Genomic DNA, 16417 nt, shown 5'->3' on the forward strand with positions numbered 1-16417 from the left:
AAAGAGGCTTGTTTGAAATGTTTGGGCAACATAGTTAACTATTGTCTGTCAAGGATATCTTGAGATTCGGGTTTATTGTGGAACTGGGAAGTGAACACTCCAAGGTCCGAAATAATAACAGATAAACAAGATATACACATTGACCCTTATAGTTTGCATATGCTGGCTACATTCCACTAGGGGGTGAAGCTCTTTGGTTAAATCTGGAACTTTTTAGCTAAGCAGTTGAAGTTCTTCTTCGGAAGAATGAAAATGTTTTCCAGTTGAGACTAACTGCTTCTTTGTATATACTTAACTTGCCAAAAGAAGGACATTATATCTCTACATCTATATACTTACTATTATATTTAATAAAATCATATTATCAATGTTCATTTGAAGTGTAGTGGTGTAGTTGTCACCTTCATTTGAAATTACGGTTCAGAGTCTCTCTTTAAAGAGTATCCAAACCTGAAGTCTTGCTTTTATTAGGAAAACACCCTTCTATCTACAAGTGGAAGGACAGTATCAGACAGCAATCCATTTACATATTTCCATTAGCTTGTTTTTTGACCTCTCACATTTGAACACGGTATCTGAAGGGTTAAATGTGTGTGATCAACTTTATCATCGATCGCATACATTAGCCCTGGGAACCATCTTTAAATACCCAACCGTATATATACAGTTTATTAGGCGGTCAGGAACGGGTTAAAAATTGAATTTTTACAAAGAACAAACAATTTTTCGCTCAAGGGAATGTGTTACAAAAAACTTTTATTTTTTCACATTCAAAGCAAAACCATTTGACATATTTATGGAATTAATCATAGTATAAAAATGAAGTGTCTGTCTGTCTATGCCTGCAGTGGTAAGGAAGCCAAGGGCTGCAGAATTTCAAGAAAGCGGATTAAGGTACCACACATCACAGAACACTTTTATTCACACTTTGAGGTACTGTAGGTTTAGACAATATATTATTCAAAATTAGTGTTGAGTAAATCTAAGTTAACAAAAAAAAATTCTATGCGAATTTCAGGGTAAAATGTGATTTGTCACAAAGCTGAATTTCCGTGTGCTTTGTGGTAGCAATATCAATTTTTCCTGAAATGGTGGGTAAAAAAAAACCCATCCATTTGATCGCGGAGAGTCCGTCACGACCATCTTGAAGCTTCAAATCTTGCGCACAAGAGATACTTTGCGTGTTTTTTCTTCAGTGAAGATGGCTGCAACGGCCTCTACACAATCAAATGGATTAGGTGAATATATACTTTTTTTTAACCACTGATTAACCCTTGAAAGGCCCTCAATGTGAACGTGGCATCCGAGGGGTTCAATAACGGGGATGGCACGATTGCTACATACAATGGAATGTGATTCGTGACAAAGTAGTTTCTAGTTGAAGTTGGGCGAAGCAACCAAATCAAATTTTTGAAAACTTTGCTTACCACTATCCACAATGCATAAAATAATGTCAGAATATATATGAAAGCAGCAATTATATAATATATTGGTAAATATTAAAAGAGTATCGAGACCATAAACATATACGGTGTTTCAGTAGGATATGTCATAAATATCTAATAGGTCTAAGGCCCACCCATGGGACCAATACCATACCCATTGGGAGTGCTGTAAGTGGGTCTTGTGAAATCCATCATTTCGATAAAAATGACAGAACGGGAGAAGAAGAAAGCAGCAGGCCAAGCATGCACTTTCTCTACTGCAGTCTATATGAGTGATATAATGATTTTAATTTTATTGCTTGACACAGTGAAAATAAACAGCAATTTCCATGAAAGAACTGTATATCAGTAGTAATAAGTCAATAAGTCAGAGCAACTGGGCAGCAAAAATAACAGAAGTGCCATTCTGTATACTGTTTTCTACCAGACAAAAAAGTCCTGCATTCAGGAATTTTTGTCTGGTCTTTTTGCCCAGAACGGAGCTTACTGTGCAGATGTGAAGAAGCCCTAATTTGTTTAACATAATCAATGCAAGTTCAAGGACCTCATGGTGGTATGATGTTGATTGCATTGTCATGCCTGAAGCTATTAGGTGTCATTAAACTTCCTAGGAAGAGGTGTTGAACATCATTGTAAGTGGCCAAAAATAGATGTTGCACCTGCTGTTCAAGCTTGGAGATGTCTTGCACAAGTTATAATTAAAAAAGCCAGATGGGTAACTATAAGAAAAATACAAGAAGTCCACTTGTTCTGACTTATTACCGCTTATTACCGTCACTAGTAAAAGGAGCATGTAAGTATTATTTTTTTATTTTATTTGACACTCTTATTTATATCAGATGCCAAGATCATGTATGAACCCGGCATCTGAGGGGTACAATGAAGGGGGGGGGTCGTAGGGTGGATGCAATCACCGTTTCCTGTCATTGCACCCAGTAATTACAAAGAAATGTGCTTTGTGACAAAGTAATTCGTCACAAAGCAGATATTTTTTTGTAAAATTCAGCAAAGCAGCCGATTCAATACTTCGGTGATCTCTATGCACAACAATAAACAAAATGAATTTCCACATCCTAGTTGCGAGGTATGACACAAATTTCAAAAGGTTTAGGGGAATTTGTAGACCCCAATGCAGGTGTAAGGTCTAGTTTAGCTCCCGGGGGGGCCTTGAATGTGAGATGTTGCAAAAGTGATGTAATAAACAGGAATATCTCCATTTTAGCTAAGATCTCGCCAGCACAACTTCTTCTGCCTAAAAATAAAAAAATATACACAATAAAAATCCATAATAATAAGAACATAAAATGCTATTCAGTAACAGTACTCCTACTGCTTGGTAAAATTAACATTTTAATAAATTTCTGAAACGTTTGGGTACATATGAGGTGTAAATTAACACTTTCCATCATTTGGATCTTCATTTATACTGTACTTAACATCCCATAGAAGTACTGCACTTCTCTGCACCAGTTGCAGTAAAGATAGTTGTTACTTAAAAGTGTTTTTTTCAATGTTGACAATTACTTCTTATCTACATGGTTGGAGATACATTTCTCACCGATGTTTTTGATTTCCATTGTTTGCAATTAGAAAGATTTGTACAAGGAATCTTGGGGTCCCAACCTTTCAAATCCACACCAATCATTAGGAAGTCATCCATTCCGCCTACTGTATGACCACAGCCACCATAAGTTGGAATGGAGCAGTAGTTGAGCGAACATGAGTGCTCCCACTCTTTGCAATGTTTATGAAGCTGATGGAGATAGGTGTGCAAAGTAGTTGGTCAAAGTGGCCTATTGTACATGTTGGCCTTGGTCACAGAAGAAGCTCTGGCCAAGGCATCCTATTTTTTGGTAGCTAAATGGCCCAATGATGTTTTCTCTGACCTTGACATGGGGACATTTCCAAGGGTCTTTAAAGGGGTTCTCCTGGAAGGATGAGGATTAAAATAATAAAAAAAACATTATTATAAATAGACTCCTGAATGACATTAATTATTTTTAATGGCTCATTTTTGTCTATGGGAAAATCAGTGAAGGAGTTAAAATGGACTCTCAGATTCTTGGACATGGAATCCGTCTCCCTAATGACACTGCAGGAGGCCTGTGTGAGAAAGCAGAGCACAGATTAGAAGCTCTATGTAAACTCTAGTCTCTTCGTGCATCAGCACTGTGAAGCACATTATTATGTGCAGATGACAGCTGATATAAGTGCTCAACTGTCTCTGAGCTTCAGAATGCTCACCTCAACTCATACTCACAACTTCAAGATAAAGTTTAAGAATGAGAACCAGGCGCATGCTGATGTCGTGGAGGAGTGTCATTAGAAAACTCTTCCACTTGTGTGTTCAAGGTGAGGTGACTTCAGCTCCCGTCTGGTTCAGACAGAAAGATAAGCACTTATCTCAGCTGTGATCTGCTTCATAGTGCTCATACAGGCAGAGAACTGAGCCTGCAAAGATATTCTGCTTTGTGCTCTGCATTCTATCACAGGTTGTCCTGCAGTGTCATTAGGAGGATAGATTCCTTGCCCAGGAATCTGACAGTGGCCATTTTAACTCCTTCACTGATTGTCCCCTAGACAAAATGAGCCATTATAAATAATTAAAGGTATTTAAGAGTTTATAATAACATATTTTTCAGTATTTTCATTTATTTTCCCTTTCCTGGAGAACCCCTTTAAGGAACCTGGCCATACCTCAACTACAGCCTCTGCCTGAAGCAGAGTTCTTTACAGCTGATCAGTATGAAACAAAATTTTGTACCCAGGCATCAGAAATGGCTTGGAACAAGGAGGCTTTGGCGGCAGACTTGTATAGATGATTGTCAGATCATGCAATTGTGTTGAACAGCCCTGTCACAGAAGACAGACTCTGCAGTTAAATCAAGGACCATTGGGGTCATTTTTCACATTGGTGTAGGGTAGAACTGGCTTAATTGCCCATAGCAACCATTCAGATTCCACCTATCATTTTTGACAGCTCCTTTGGAAAATTAAAGGTGAACCAATGGGCAACCAATCTAGTTCTACTTTAAACCAGTTTTATAAATGATCCCATATGTCTCTTCTGTGAGCAAACAGGTCATCTGCATGCTATCCAGTTTGCCCTGTGAAATAAAGAAACTTCAAGATTTTATGTGAGAGTGGTAAGATCGTCTTAGGTCTGGCACATCATTTCCTTGATGAAAAATTGTTGGTTTCAAGTCACTCCTCAAATCCTGCCCTGCTTTTGTGAACTTAGAAGCTTTGGATAACTTCACAGAACACTCCTTAGTGAGGAGTCTCTGTGTTACACACCAGGAATCCCTATGCCTCACCTGTGCCAATGGATCACTCTTCCCTCATGCTCATTTCAGTCACTGTATGGTTCCAGTATCGGAAAAGATTGTTCAGCACCGTGGTTTGCACGTGGTGCGTGCGTCCAGGGAATCCCACTAGTAAATAGCTGAGAAGGACCGGCACTCACTTTCTTGATGATATCTGTGAGTCACTGATGATGTGATGATGCTTTGAATAAAAGTTTCTTCATATCATTAAGAAAGTGCTGCTCCTTCTTTGCTATTTACTGTATGGTTTCAGTCTGTTTTCAAGTGCAAGTTTTTCAAATTGAGGTTGTTTTCTTTCTGATCCTCTATCATAACAAAAGTCTGGTGCTTTTGGGGCTTAGGCAACCTTCTTCATCTTTAGACTGGACCTCCAGTATGGGTCTCCTCTGCCTCCAGCACTGCTTTCAAGATGTACTTCTATTTTAAAAAAATGTTTTTCAACTTTTTTGCCACTGTGTACAAAGACCAGTAAAATTTTTATTTTTCTGTCAATGGTGCTGTATAGTATCCTGTTTTTGGGGGACAACTTCTAGTTTTCATGAGAGCCATTTTGGGGTACATTTTTTGGTCATCATTAGAGTTGAGCGAACACCTGGATGTTCGGGTTCGAGAAGTTCGGCCGAACATCCCGGAAATGTTCGGGTTCGGGATCCGAACCCGATCCGAACTTCGTCCCGAACCCGAACCCCATTGAAGTCAATGGGGACCCGAACTTTTCGGCACTAAAAAGGCTGTAAAACAGCCCAGGAAAGAGCTAGAGGGCTGCAAAAGGCAGCAACATGTAGGTAAATCCCCTGCAAACAAATGTGGATAGGGAAATGAATTAAAATAAAAATTAAATAAATAAAAATTAACCAAAATCAATTGGAGAGAGGTTCCATAGCAGAGAATCTGGCTTCCCGTCACCCACCACTGGAACAGTCCATTCTCAGATATTTAGGCCCCGGCACCCAGGCAGAGGAGAGAGGTCCCGTAACAGAGAATCTGTCTTCATGTCAGCAGAGAATTAGTCTGCATGTCATAGCAGAGAATGAGGCTTCACGTCAGCCACCACTGCAACAGTCCATTGGCATATATTTAGGCCCAGCACACACACAGGCAGAGGAGAGAGGTCCCGTAACAGAGAATCTGGCTTCATGTCAGCAGAGAATCAGTCTGCATGTCATAGCAGAGAATCAGGCTTCACGTCAGCCACCACTGCAACAGTCCATTGTCATAAATTTAGGCCCAGCACCCAGGCAGAGGAGAGAGGTCCCGTAACAGAGAATCTGGCTTCATGTCAGCAGAGAATCAGTCTTCATATCATAGCAGAGAATCAGGCTTCACGTCACCCACCACTGTAAGAGTCAATTTTCATAAATTTAGGCCCAGAACCCAGGCAGAGGAGAAAGGTCCCGTAACAGACAATCTGGCTTCATGTCAGCAGAGAATCAGTCTTCATATCATAGCAGAGAATCAGGCTTCACGTCACCCACCACTGTAAGAGTCAATTTTCATAAATTTAGGCCCAGAACCCAGGCAGAGGAGAAAGGTCCCGTAACAGACAATCTGGCTTCATGTCAGCAGAGAATCAGTCTTCATATCATAGCAGAGAATCAGGCTTCATGTCACCCACCACTGTAAGAGTCAATTTTCATAAATTTAGGCCCAGAACCCAGGCAGAGGAGAAAGGTCCCGTAACAGACAATCTGGCTTCATGTCAGCAGAGAATCAGTCTTCATATCATAGCAGAGAATCAGGCTTCACGTCACCCACCACTGTAAGAGTCAATTTTCATAAATTTAGGCCCAGAACCCAGGCAGAGGAGAAAGGTCCCGTAACAGACAATCTGGCTTCATGTCAGCAGAGAATCAGTCTTCATATCATAGCAGAGAATCAGGCTTCACGTCACCCACCACTGTAAGAGTCAATTTTCATAAATTTAGGCCCAGAACCCAGGCAGAGGAGAAAGGTCCCGTAACAGACAATCTGGCTTCATGTCAGCAGAGAATCAGTCTTCATATCATAGCAGAGAATCAGGCTTCACGTCACCCACCACTGTAAGAGTCAATTTTCATAAATTTAGGCCCAGAACCCAGGCAGAGGAGAAAGGTCCCGTAACAGACAATCTGGCTTCATGTCAGCAGAGAATCAGTCTTCATATCATAGCAGAGAATCAGGCTTCACGTCACCCACCACTGTAAGAGTCAATTTTCATAAATTTAGGCCCAGAACCCAGGTAGAGGAGAAAGGTCCCGTAACAGACAATCTGGCTTCATGACAGCAGAGAATCAGTCTGCATGTCATAGCAGAGAATCAGGCTTCACGTCAGCCACCACTGCAACAGTCCATTGTCATAAATTTAGGCCCAGCACCCAGGCAGAGGAGAGAGGTCCCGTAACAGAGGATCTGGCTTCATGTCAGCAGAGAATCAGTCTGCATGTCATAGCAGAGAATCAGGCTTCACGTCAGCCACCACTGCAACAGTCCATTGGCATATATTTAGGCCTAGCACACAGGCAGAGGAGAGAGGTCCCGTAACAGACAATCTGGCTTCATGTCAGCAGAGAATCAGTCTGCATGTCATAGCAGAGAATGAGGCTTCACGTCAGCCACCACTGCAACAGTCCATTGTCATAAATTTAGGCCCAGCACCCAGGCAGAGGAGAGAGGTCCCGTAACAGACAATCTGGCTTCATGTCAGCAGAGAATTAGTCTGCATGTCATAGCAGAGAATCAGGCTTCATGTCAGCCACCACTGCAACAGTCCATTGGCATATATTTAGGCCTAGCACACAGGCAGAGGAGAGGTTCATTCAACTTTGGGTAGCATCGCAATATAATGGTAAAATGAAAATAAAAATAGGATTGAATGAGGAAGTGCCCTGGAGTCCAATAATATATGGTTATGGGGAGGTAGTTAATGTCTAATCTGGACAAGGGACGGACAGGTCCTGTGGGATCCATGCCTGGTTCATTTTTATGAACGTCAGCTTGTCCACATTGGCTGTAGACAGGCGGCTGCGTTTGTCTGTAATGACGCCCCCTGCCGTGCTGAATACACGTTCAGACAAAACGCTGGCTGCCGGGCAGGCCAGCACCTCCAAGGCATAAAAGGCTAGCTCTGGCCACGTGGACAATTTAGAGACCCAGAAGTTGAATGGGGCCGAACCATCAGTCAGTACGTGGAGGGGTGTGCACACGTACTGTTCCACCATGTTAGTGAAATGTTGCCTCCTGCTAACACGTTGCGTATCAGGTGGTGGTGCAGTTAGCTGTGGCGTGTTGACAAAAGTTTTCCACATCTCTGCCATGCTAACCCTGCCCTCAGAGGAGCTGGCCGTGACACAGCTGCCTTGGCGACCTCTTGCTCCTCCTCTGCCTTGGCCTTGGGCTTCCACTTGTTCCCCTGTGACATTTGGGAATGCTCTCAGTAGCGCGTCTACCAACGTGCGCTTGTACTCGCGCATCTTCCTATCACGCTCCAGTGCAGGAAGTAAGGTGGGCACATTGTCTTTGTAGCGTGGATCCAGCAGGGTGGCAACCCAGTAGTCCGCACAGGTTAAAATGTGGGCAACTCTGCTGTCGTTGCGCAGGCACTGCAGCATGTAGTCGCTCATGTGTGCCAGGCTGCCCAGGGGTAAGGACAAGCTGTCCTCTGTGGGAGGCGTATCGTCATCGTCCTGCCTTTCCCCCCAGCCACGCACCAGTGATGGACCCGAGCTGCGTTGGGTGCCACCCCGCTGTGACCATGCTTCATCCTCATCCTCCTCCACCTCCTCCTCATCCTCGTCCTCCTCGTCCTCCAGTAGTGGGCCCTGGCTGGCCACATTTGTACCTGGCCTCTGCTGTTGCAAAAAACCTCCCTCTGAGTCACTTCGAAGAGACTGGCCTGAAAGTGCTAAAAATGACCCCTCTTCCTCATCCTCCTCCTCCTCCTCCTGGGCCACCTCCTGTTCCATCATCGCCCTAAGTGTTTTCTCAAGGAGACATAGAAGTGGTATTGTAACGCTGATAACGGTGTCATCGCCACTGGCCATGTTGGTGGAGTACTCGAAACAGCGCAACAGGGCACACAGGTCTCGCATGGAGGCCCAGTCATTGGTGGTGAAGTGGTGCTGTTCTGTAGTGCGACTGACCCGTGCGTGCTGCAGCTGAAACTCCACTATGGCCTGCTGCTGCTCGCACAGTCTGTCCAGCATGTGCAAGGTGGAGTTCCACCTGGTGGGCACGTCGCATATGAGGCGGTGAGCGGGAAGGCCGAAGTTACGCTGTAGCGCAGACAGGCGAGCAGCGGCAGGATGTGAACGCCGGAAGCGCGAACAGACGGCCCGCACTTTATGCAGCAGCTCTGACATGTCGGGGTAGTTGTGAATGAACTTCTGCACCACCAAATTCAGCACATGCGCCAAGCAAGGGATGTGCGTCAAATTGGCTAGTCCCAGAGCTGCAACGAGATTTCGCCCATTATCACACACCACCAGGCCGGGCTTGAGGCTCACCGGCAGCAACCACTCGTCGGTCTGTTGTTCAATACCCCGCCACAACTCCTGTGCGGTGTGGGGCCTGTCCCCCAAACATATGAGTTTCAGAATGGCCTGCTGACGTTTACCCCGGGCTGTGCTGAAGTTGGTGGTGAAGGTGTGTGGCTGACTGGATGAGCAGGTGGAAGAAAAGGAGGAGGAAGCCGAGAAGGAGGAGGTGGCAACAGGAGGCAAAGAATGTTGCCCTGCGATCCTTGGCGGCGGAAGGACGTGCGCCAAACAGCTCTCCGCCTGGGGCCCAGCTGCCACTACATTTACCCAGTGTGCAGTTAGGGAGATATAGCGTCCCTGGCCGTGCTTACTGGTCCACGTATCTGTGGTTAGGTGGACCTTGCTACAGATGGCGTTGCGCAGTGCACACTTGATTTTATGGGATACTTGGTTGTGCAGGGAAGGCACGGCTCTCTTGGAGAAGTAGTGCCGGCTGGGAACAACATACTGTGGGACAGCAAGCGACATGAGCTGTTTGAAGCTGTCTGTGTCCACCAGCCTAAATGACAGCATTTCATAGGCCAGTAGTTTAGAAATGCTGGCATTCAGGGCCAGGGATAGAGGGTGGCTAGGTGGGAATTTACGCTTTCTATCAAATGTTTGTGAGATGGAGAGCTGAACGCTGGCGTGTGACATGGTTGAGACGCTTGGTGACGGAGGTGGTGGTGGTGGTGTTGGTGGTACATCCCCTGTTTTCTGGGCGGCAGGTGCCAACGTTCCTCCAGAGGCGGAGGAAGAGGCCGAGGCGGCAGCAGCAGAATAGGCCGAGGCGGCAGCAGCAGAAGAGGTAGCAGGGGGAGCCTGAGTGACTTCCTTGGTTTTAAGGTGTTTACTCCACTGCAGTTCATGCTTTGCATGCAGGTGCCTGGTCATGCAGGTTGTGCTCAGGTTCAGAACGTTAATGCCTCGCTTCAGGCTCTGATGGCACAGCGTGCAAACCACTCGGGTCTTGTCGTCAGCACATTGTTTGAAGAAGTGCCATGCCAGGGAACTCCTTGAAGCTGCCTTTGGGGTGCTCGGTCCCAGATGGCGGCGGTCAGTAGCAGGCGGAGTCTCTTGGCGGCGGGTGTTCTGCTTTTGCCCACTGCTCCCTCTTTTGCTACGCTGTTGGCTCGGTCTCACCACTGCCTCTTCCTCCGAACTGTGAAAGTCAGTGGCACGACCTTCATTCCATGTGGGGTCTAGGACCTCATCGTCCCCTGCATCGTCTTCCACCCAGTCTTGATCCCTGACCTCCTGTTCAGTCTGCACACTGCAGAAAGACGCAGCAGTTGGCACCTGTGTTTCGTCATCATCAGAGACATGCTGAGGTGGTATTCCCATGTCCTCATCATCAGGAAACATAAGTGGTTGTGCGTCAGTGCATTCTATGTCTTTCACCGCTGGGGAAGGGCTAGGTGGATGCCCTTGGGAAACCCTGCCAGCGGAGTCTTCAAACAGCATAAGAGACTGCTGCATAACTTGAGGCTGAGACAGTTTCCCTGGTATGCATGGGGGTGATGTGACAGACTGATGGGGTTGGTTTTCAGGCGCCATCTGTGCGCTTTCTGCAGAAGACTGGGTGGGAGATAATGTGAACGTGCTGGATCCACTGTCGGCCACCCAATTGACTAATGCCTGTACCTGCTCAGGCCTTACCATCCTTAGAACGGCATTGGGCCCCACCATATATCGCTGTAAATTCTGGCGGCTACTGGGACCTGAGGTAGTTGGTACACTAGGACGTGTGGATGTGGCAGAACGGCCACGTCCTCTCCCAGCACCAGAGGGTCCACTAACACCACCACGACCATGTCCACGTCCGCGTCCCTTACTAGATGTTTTTCTCATTGTTATGGTTCACCACAACAACAAATATATTATTTGGCCCAATGTATTGTATTCAAATTCAGCGGGATATAAATTTGAGGCCTAGTATTTAGGCGCTGGGTCACCGGTATGGATTTAGTGACAGAATTAGACTTGGAAATGCACAGAAGCGTGTGTGTGAAGTTATTCTGAATGACCCTATGTGCACCTTCAATATTATATACCCTTTTAGGGATAGATTTCAAATAGCTCTGATATAGCAGAAACCACTAAATTATGAAATTGCTAAATTGGGAATTGTACTTCAACCCAGAACAAAAAATGTGCTTTGACGGACACTAAATATCTTGCCCAGCAACAACAGTACAGCGGTGGGTAACGAGAGATTTAGAGGGATTTAAATTTGAGGCCTAGTATTTAGGCGCTGGGTGACAGGTATGGGTTTAGTGACAGAATTAGACTTGGAAATACACAGTAGCGGGTGTGTGTGAAGTTATTCTGAATGACCCAATGTGCACCTTCAATATTATATACCCTTTTTGGGATAGATTTCAAATAGCTCTGATATAGCAGGAACCACTAAATTATGAAATTGCTAAATTGGGAATTGTATTTCAACCCAGAACAAGAAATGTGCTTGAACGGACACTAAATAACTCGCCCAGCTACAGCACTAGGGACAGATTTAGCTGGATATAAATTTGAGGCCTAGTATTTAGGCGCTGGGTGACCGGTATGGATTTAGTGACAGAATTAGACTGGGATATGGCCAAAAAATAAACAGACTATTGCTGGTTAAATGCACTTGGTGTGACAGCTTCACCCTGATGTAGGCTTTAGCCAAAAAACAACCACACCATTGAGGGTTAAATGCACTTGGTGACAGGCGCAGCTTGCCCCTGATTTTGTATATGGCCAAAAAATGAACAGACTATTGCTGGTTAAATGCACTTGGTGTGACAGCTTCACCCTGATGTAGGCTTTAGCCAAAAAACAACCACACCATTGAGGGTTAAATGCACTTGGTGACAGGCGCAGCTTGCCCCTGATTTTGTATATGGCCAAAAAATGAACAGACTATTGCTGGTTAAATGCACTTGGTGTCACAGCTTCACCCTGATGTAGGCTTTAGCCAAAAAACAACCACACCATTGAGGGTTAAATGCACTTGGTGACAGGCGCAGCTTGCCCCTGATTTTGTATATGGCCAAAAAATGAACAGACTATTGCTGGTTAAATGCACTTGGTGTGACAGCTTCACCCTGATGTAGGCTTTAGCCAAAAAACAACCACACCATTGAGGGTTAAATGCACTTGGTCGCAGCTTGTGCTGGCGCACCACAAGACACAAAATGGCCGCCGATCACCCCAGAAAAATGAGACTGACAAACGGTCTGTGCAGCCTAAAAACAGTGAGCAATTGAGGATCAGCAGCTCAATGATCCACAGCTGCAGATCGATCAGTTAATCAAGTCCTTTGGAGGAGTTAATCTGCCTAATCTCGCCCTACTGTCGCAGCCGCAACCTCTCCCTACGCTAATCAGAGCAGAGTGACGGGCGGCGCTATGTGACTCCAGCTTAAATAGAGGCTGGGTCACATGGTGCTCTGGCCAATCACAGCCATGCCAATAGTAGGCATGGCTGTGATGGCCTCTTGGGGCAAGTAGTATGACGCTTGTTGATTGGCTGCTTTGCAGCCTTTCAAAAAGCGCCAAGAAAGCGTCACAAAAGCGCCAAGAAAGCGACGAACACCGAACCCGAACCCGGACTTTTACGAAAATGTCCGGGTTCGGGTCCGTGTCACGGACACCCCAAAATTCGGTACGAACCCGAACTATACAGTTCGAGTTCGCTCATCCCTAGTCATCATGACTTTTTGGTCACTTGTAGAGTTGAGCGAACACCTGGATGTTCGGGTTCGAGAAGTTCGGCCGAACATCCCGGAAATGTTCGGGTTCGGGATCCGAACCCGATCCGAACTTCGTCCCGAACCCCATTGAAGTCAATGGGGACCCGAACTTTTCGGCACTAAAAAGGCTGTAAAACAGCCCAGGAAAGAGCTAGAGGGCTGCAAAAGGGCAGCAACATGTAGGTAAATCCCCTGCAAACAAATGTGGATAGGGAAATGAATTAAAATAAAAATTAAATAAATAAAAATTAACCAAAATCAATTGGAGAGAGGTTCCATAGCAGAGAATCTGGCTTCCCGTCACCCACCACTGGAACAGTCCATTCTCAGATATTTAGGCCCCGGCACCCAGGCAGAGGAGAGAGGTCCCGTAACAGAGAATCTGTCTTCATGTCAGCAGAGAATTAGTCTGCATGTCATAGCAGAGAATGAGGCTTCACGTCAGCCACCACTGCAACAGTCCATTGGCATATATTTAGGCCCAGCACACACACAGGCAGAGGAGAGAGGTCCCGTAACAGAGAATCTGGCTTCATGTCAGCAGAGAATCAGTCTGCATGTCATAGCAGAGAATCAGGCTTCACGTCAGCCACCACTGCAACAGTCCATTGTCATAAATTTAGGCCCAGCACCCAGGCAGAGGAGAGAGGTCCCGTAACAGAGAATCTGGCTTCATGTCAGCAGAGAATCAGTCTTCATATCATAGCAGAGAATCAGGCTTCACGTCACCCACCACTGTAAGAGTCAATTTTCATAAATTTAGGCCCAGAACCCAGGCAGAGGAGAAAGGTCCCGTAACAGACAATCTGGCTTCATGTCAGCAGAGAATCAGTCTTCATATCATAGCAGAGAATCAGGCTTCACGTCACCCACCACTGTAAGAGTCAATTTTCATAAATTTAGGCCCAGAACCCAGGCAGAGGAGAAAGGTCCCGTAACAGACAATCTGGCTTCATGTCAGCAGAGAATCAGTCTTCATATCATAGCAGAGAATCAGGCTTCACGTCACCCACCACTGTAAGAGTCAATTTTCATAAATTTAGGCCCAGAACCCAGGCAGAGGAGAAAGGTCCCGTAACAGACAATCTGGCTTCATGTCAGCAGAGAATCAGTCTTCATATCATAGCAGAGAATCAGGCTTCACGTCACCCACCACTGTAAGAGTCAATTTTCATAAATTTAGGCCCAGAACCCAGGCAGAGGAGAAAGGTCCCGTAACAGACAATCTGGCTTCATGTCAGCAGAGAATCAGTCTTCATATCATAGCAGAGAATCAGGCTTCACGTCACCCACCACTGTAAGAGTCAATTTTCATAAATTTAGGCCCAGAACCCAGGCAGAGGAGAAAGGTCCCGTAACAGACAATCTGGCTTCATGTCAGCAGAGAATCAGTCTTCATATCATAGCAGAGAATCAGGCTTCACGTCACCCACCACTGTAAGAGTCAATTTTCATAAATTTAGGCCCAGAACCCAGGCAGAGGAGAAAGGTCCCGTAACAGACAATCTGGCTTCATGTCAGCAGAGAATCAGTCTTCATATCATAGCAGAGAATCAGGCTTCACGTCACCCACCACTGTAAGAGTCAATTTTCATAAATTTAGGCCCAGAACCCAGGTAGAGGAGAAAGGTCCCGTAACAGACAATCTGGCTTCATGACAGCAGAGAATCAGTCTGCATGTCATAGCAGAGAATCAGGCTTCACGTCAGCCACCACTGCAACAGTCCATTGTCATAAATTTAGGCCCAGCACCCAGGCAGAGGAGAGAGGTCCCGTAACAGAGGATCTGGCTTCATGTCAGCAGAGAATCAGTCTGCATGTCATAGCAGAGAATCAGGCTTCACGTCAGCCACCACTGCAACAGTCCATTGGCATATATTTAGGCCTAGCACACAGGCAGAGGAGAGAGGTCCCGTAACAGACAATCTGGCTTCATGTCAGCAGAGAATCAGTCTGCATGTCATAGCAGAGAATGAGGCTTCACGTCAGCCACCACTGCAACAGTCCATTGTCATAAATTTAGGCCCAGCACCCAGGCAGAGGAGAGAGGTCCCGTAACAGACAATCTGGCTTCATGTCAGCAGAGAATTAGTCTGCATGTCATAGCAGAGAATCAGGCTTCATGTCAGCCACCACTGCAACAGTCCATTGGCATATATTTAGGCCTAGCACACAGGCAGAGGAGAGGTTCATTCAACTTTGGGTAGCATCGCAATATAATGGTAAAATGAAAATAAAAATAGGATTGAATGAGGAAGTGCCCTGGAGTCCAATAATATATGGTTATGGGGAGGTAGTTAATGTCTAATCTGGACAAGGGACGGACAGGTCCTGTGGGATCCATGCCTGGTTCATTTTTATGAACGTCAGCTTGTCCACATTGGCTGTAGACAGGCGGCTGCGTTTGTCTGTAATGACGCCCCCTGCCGTGCTGAATACACGTTCAGACAAAACGCTGGCTGCCGGGCAGGCCAGCACCTCCAAGGCATAAAAGGCTAGCTCTGGCCACGTGGACAATTTAGAGACCCAGAAGTTGAATGGGGCCGAACCATCAGTCAGTACGTGGAGGGGTGTGCACACGTACTGTTCCACCATGTTAGTGAAATGTTGCCTCCTGCTAACACGTTGCGTATCAGGTGGTGGTGCAGTTAGCTGTGGCGTGTTGACAAAAGTTTTCCACATCTCTGCCATGCTAACCCTGCCCTCAGAGGAGCTGGCCGTGACACAGCTGCCTTGGCGACCTCTTGCTCCTCCTCTGCCTTGGCCTTGGGCTTCCACTTGTTCCCCTGTGACATTTGGGAATGCTCTCAGTAGCGCGTCTACCAACGTGCGCTTGTACTCGCGCATCTTCCTATCACGCTCCAGTGCAGGAAGTAAGGTGGGCACATTGTCTTTGTAGCGTGGATCCAGCAGGGTGGCAACCCAGTAGTCCGCACAGGTTAAAATGTGGGCAACTCTGCTGTCGTTGCGCAGGCACTGCAGCATGTAGTCGCTCATGTGTGCCAGGCTGCCCAGGGGTAAGGACAAGCTGTCCTCTGTGGGAGGCGTATCGTCATCGTCCTGCCTTTCCCCCCAGCCACGCACCAGTGATAGACCCGAGCTGCGTTGGGTGCCACCCCGCTGTGACCATGCTTCATCCTCATCCTCCTCCACCTCCTCCTCATCCTCGTCCTCCTCGTCCTCCAGTAGTGGGCCCTGGCTGGCCACATTTGTACCTGGCCTCTGCTGTTGCAAAAAACCTCCCTCTGAGTCACTTCGAAGAGACTGGCCTGAAAGTGCTAAAAATGACCCCTCTTCCTCATCCTCCTCCTCCTCCTCCTGGGCCACCTCCTGTTCCATCATCGCCCTAAGTGTTTTCTCAAGGAGACATAGAAGTGGTATTGTAACGCTGATAACGGTGTCATCGCCACTGGC

The 16417-nt window shown here is 46.3% G+C and overlaps 1 protein-coding gene across 1 annotated transcript in view; it reads right to left on the reverse strand.

The window, feature by feature from the left end:
- Nucleotides 1-767: 767 nt before the first annotated feature.
- The window catches only part of LOC122934293 (cytochrome P450 2K4-like), a 65400-nt gene continuing 49750 nt past the window's right edge, over nt 768-16417 (reverse strand). Inside the window, exon 10 of the mRNA XM_044289659.1 lies at nt 768-2697. Coding sequence (XP_044145594.1) covers nt 2519-2697 — 179 coding nt within the window. The 3' untranslated portion in view covers nt 768-2518. The remainder of the gene's footprint in view (nt 2698-16417) is intronic.

Source organism: Bufo gargarizans, chromosome 4 (genome assembly GCF_014858855.1).
Source record: "Bufo gargarizans isolate SCDJY-AF-19 chromosome 4, ASM1485885v1, whole genome shotgun sequence".
Taxonomy (NCBI): domain Eukaryota; kingdom Metazoa; phylum Chordata; class Amphibia; order Anura; family Bufonidae; genus Bufo; species Bufo gargarizans.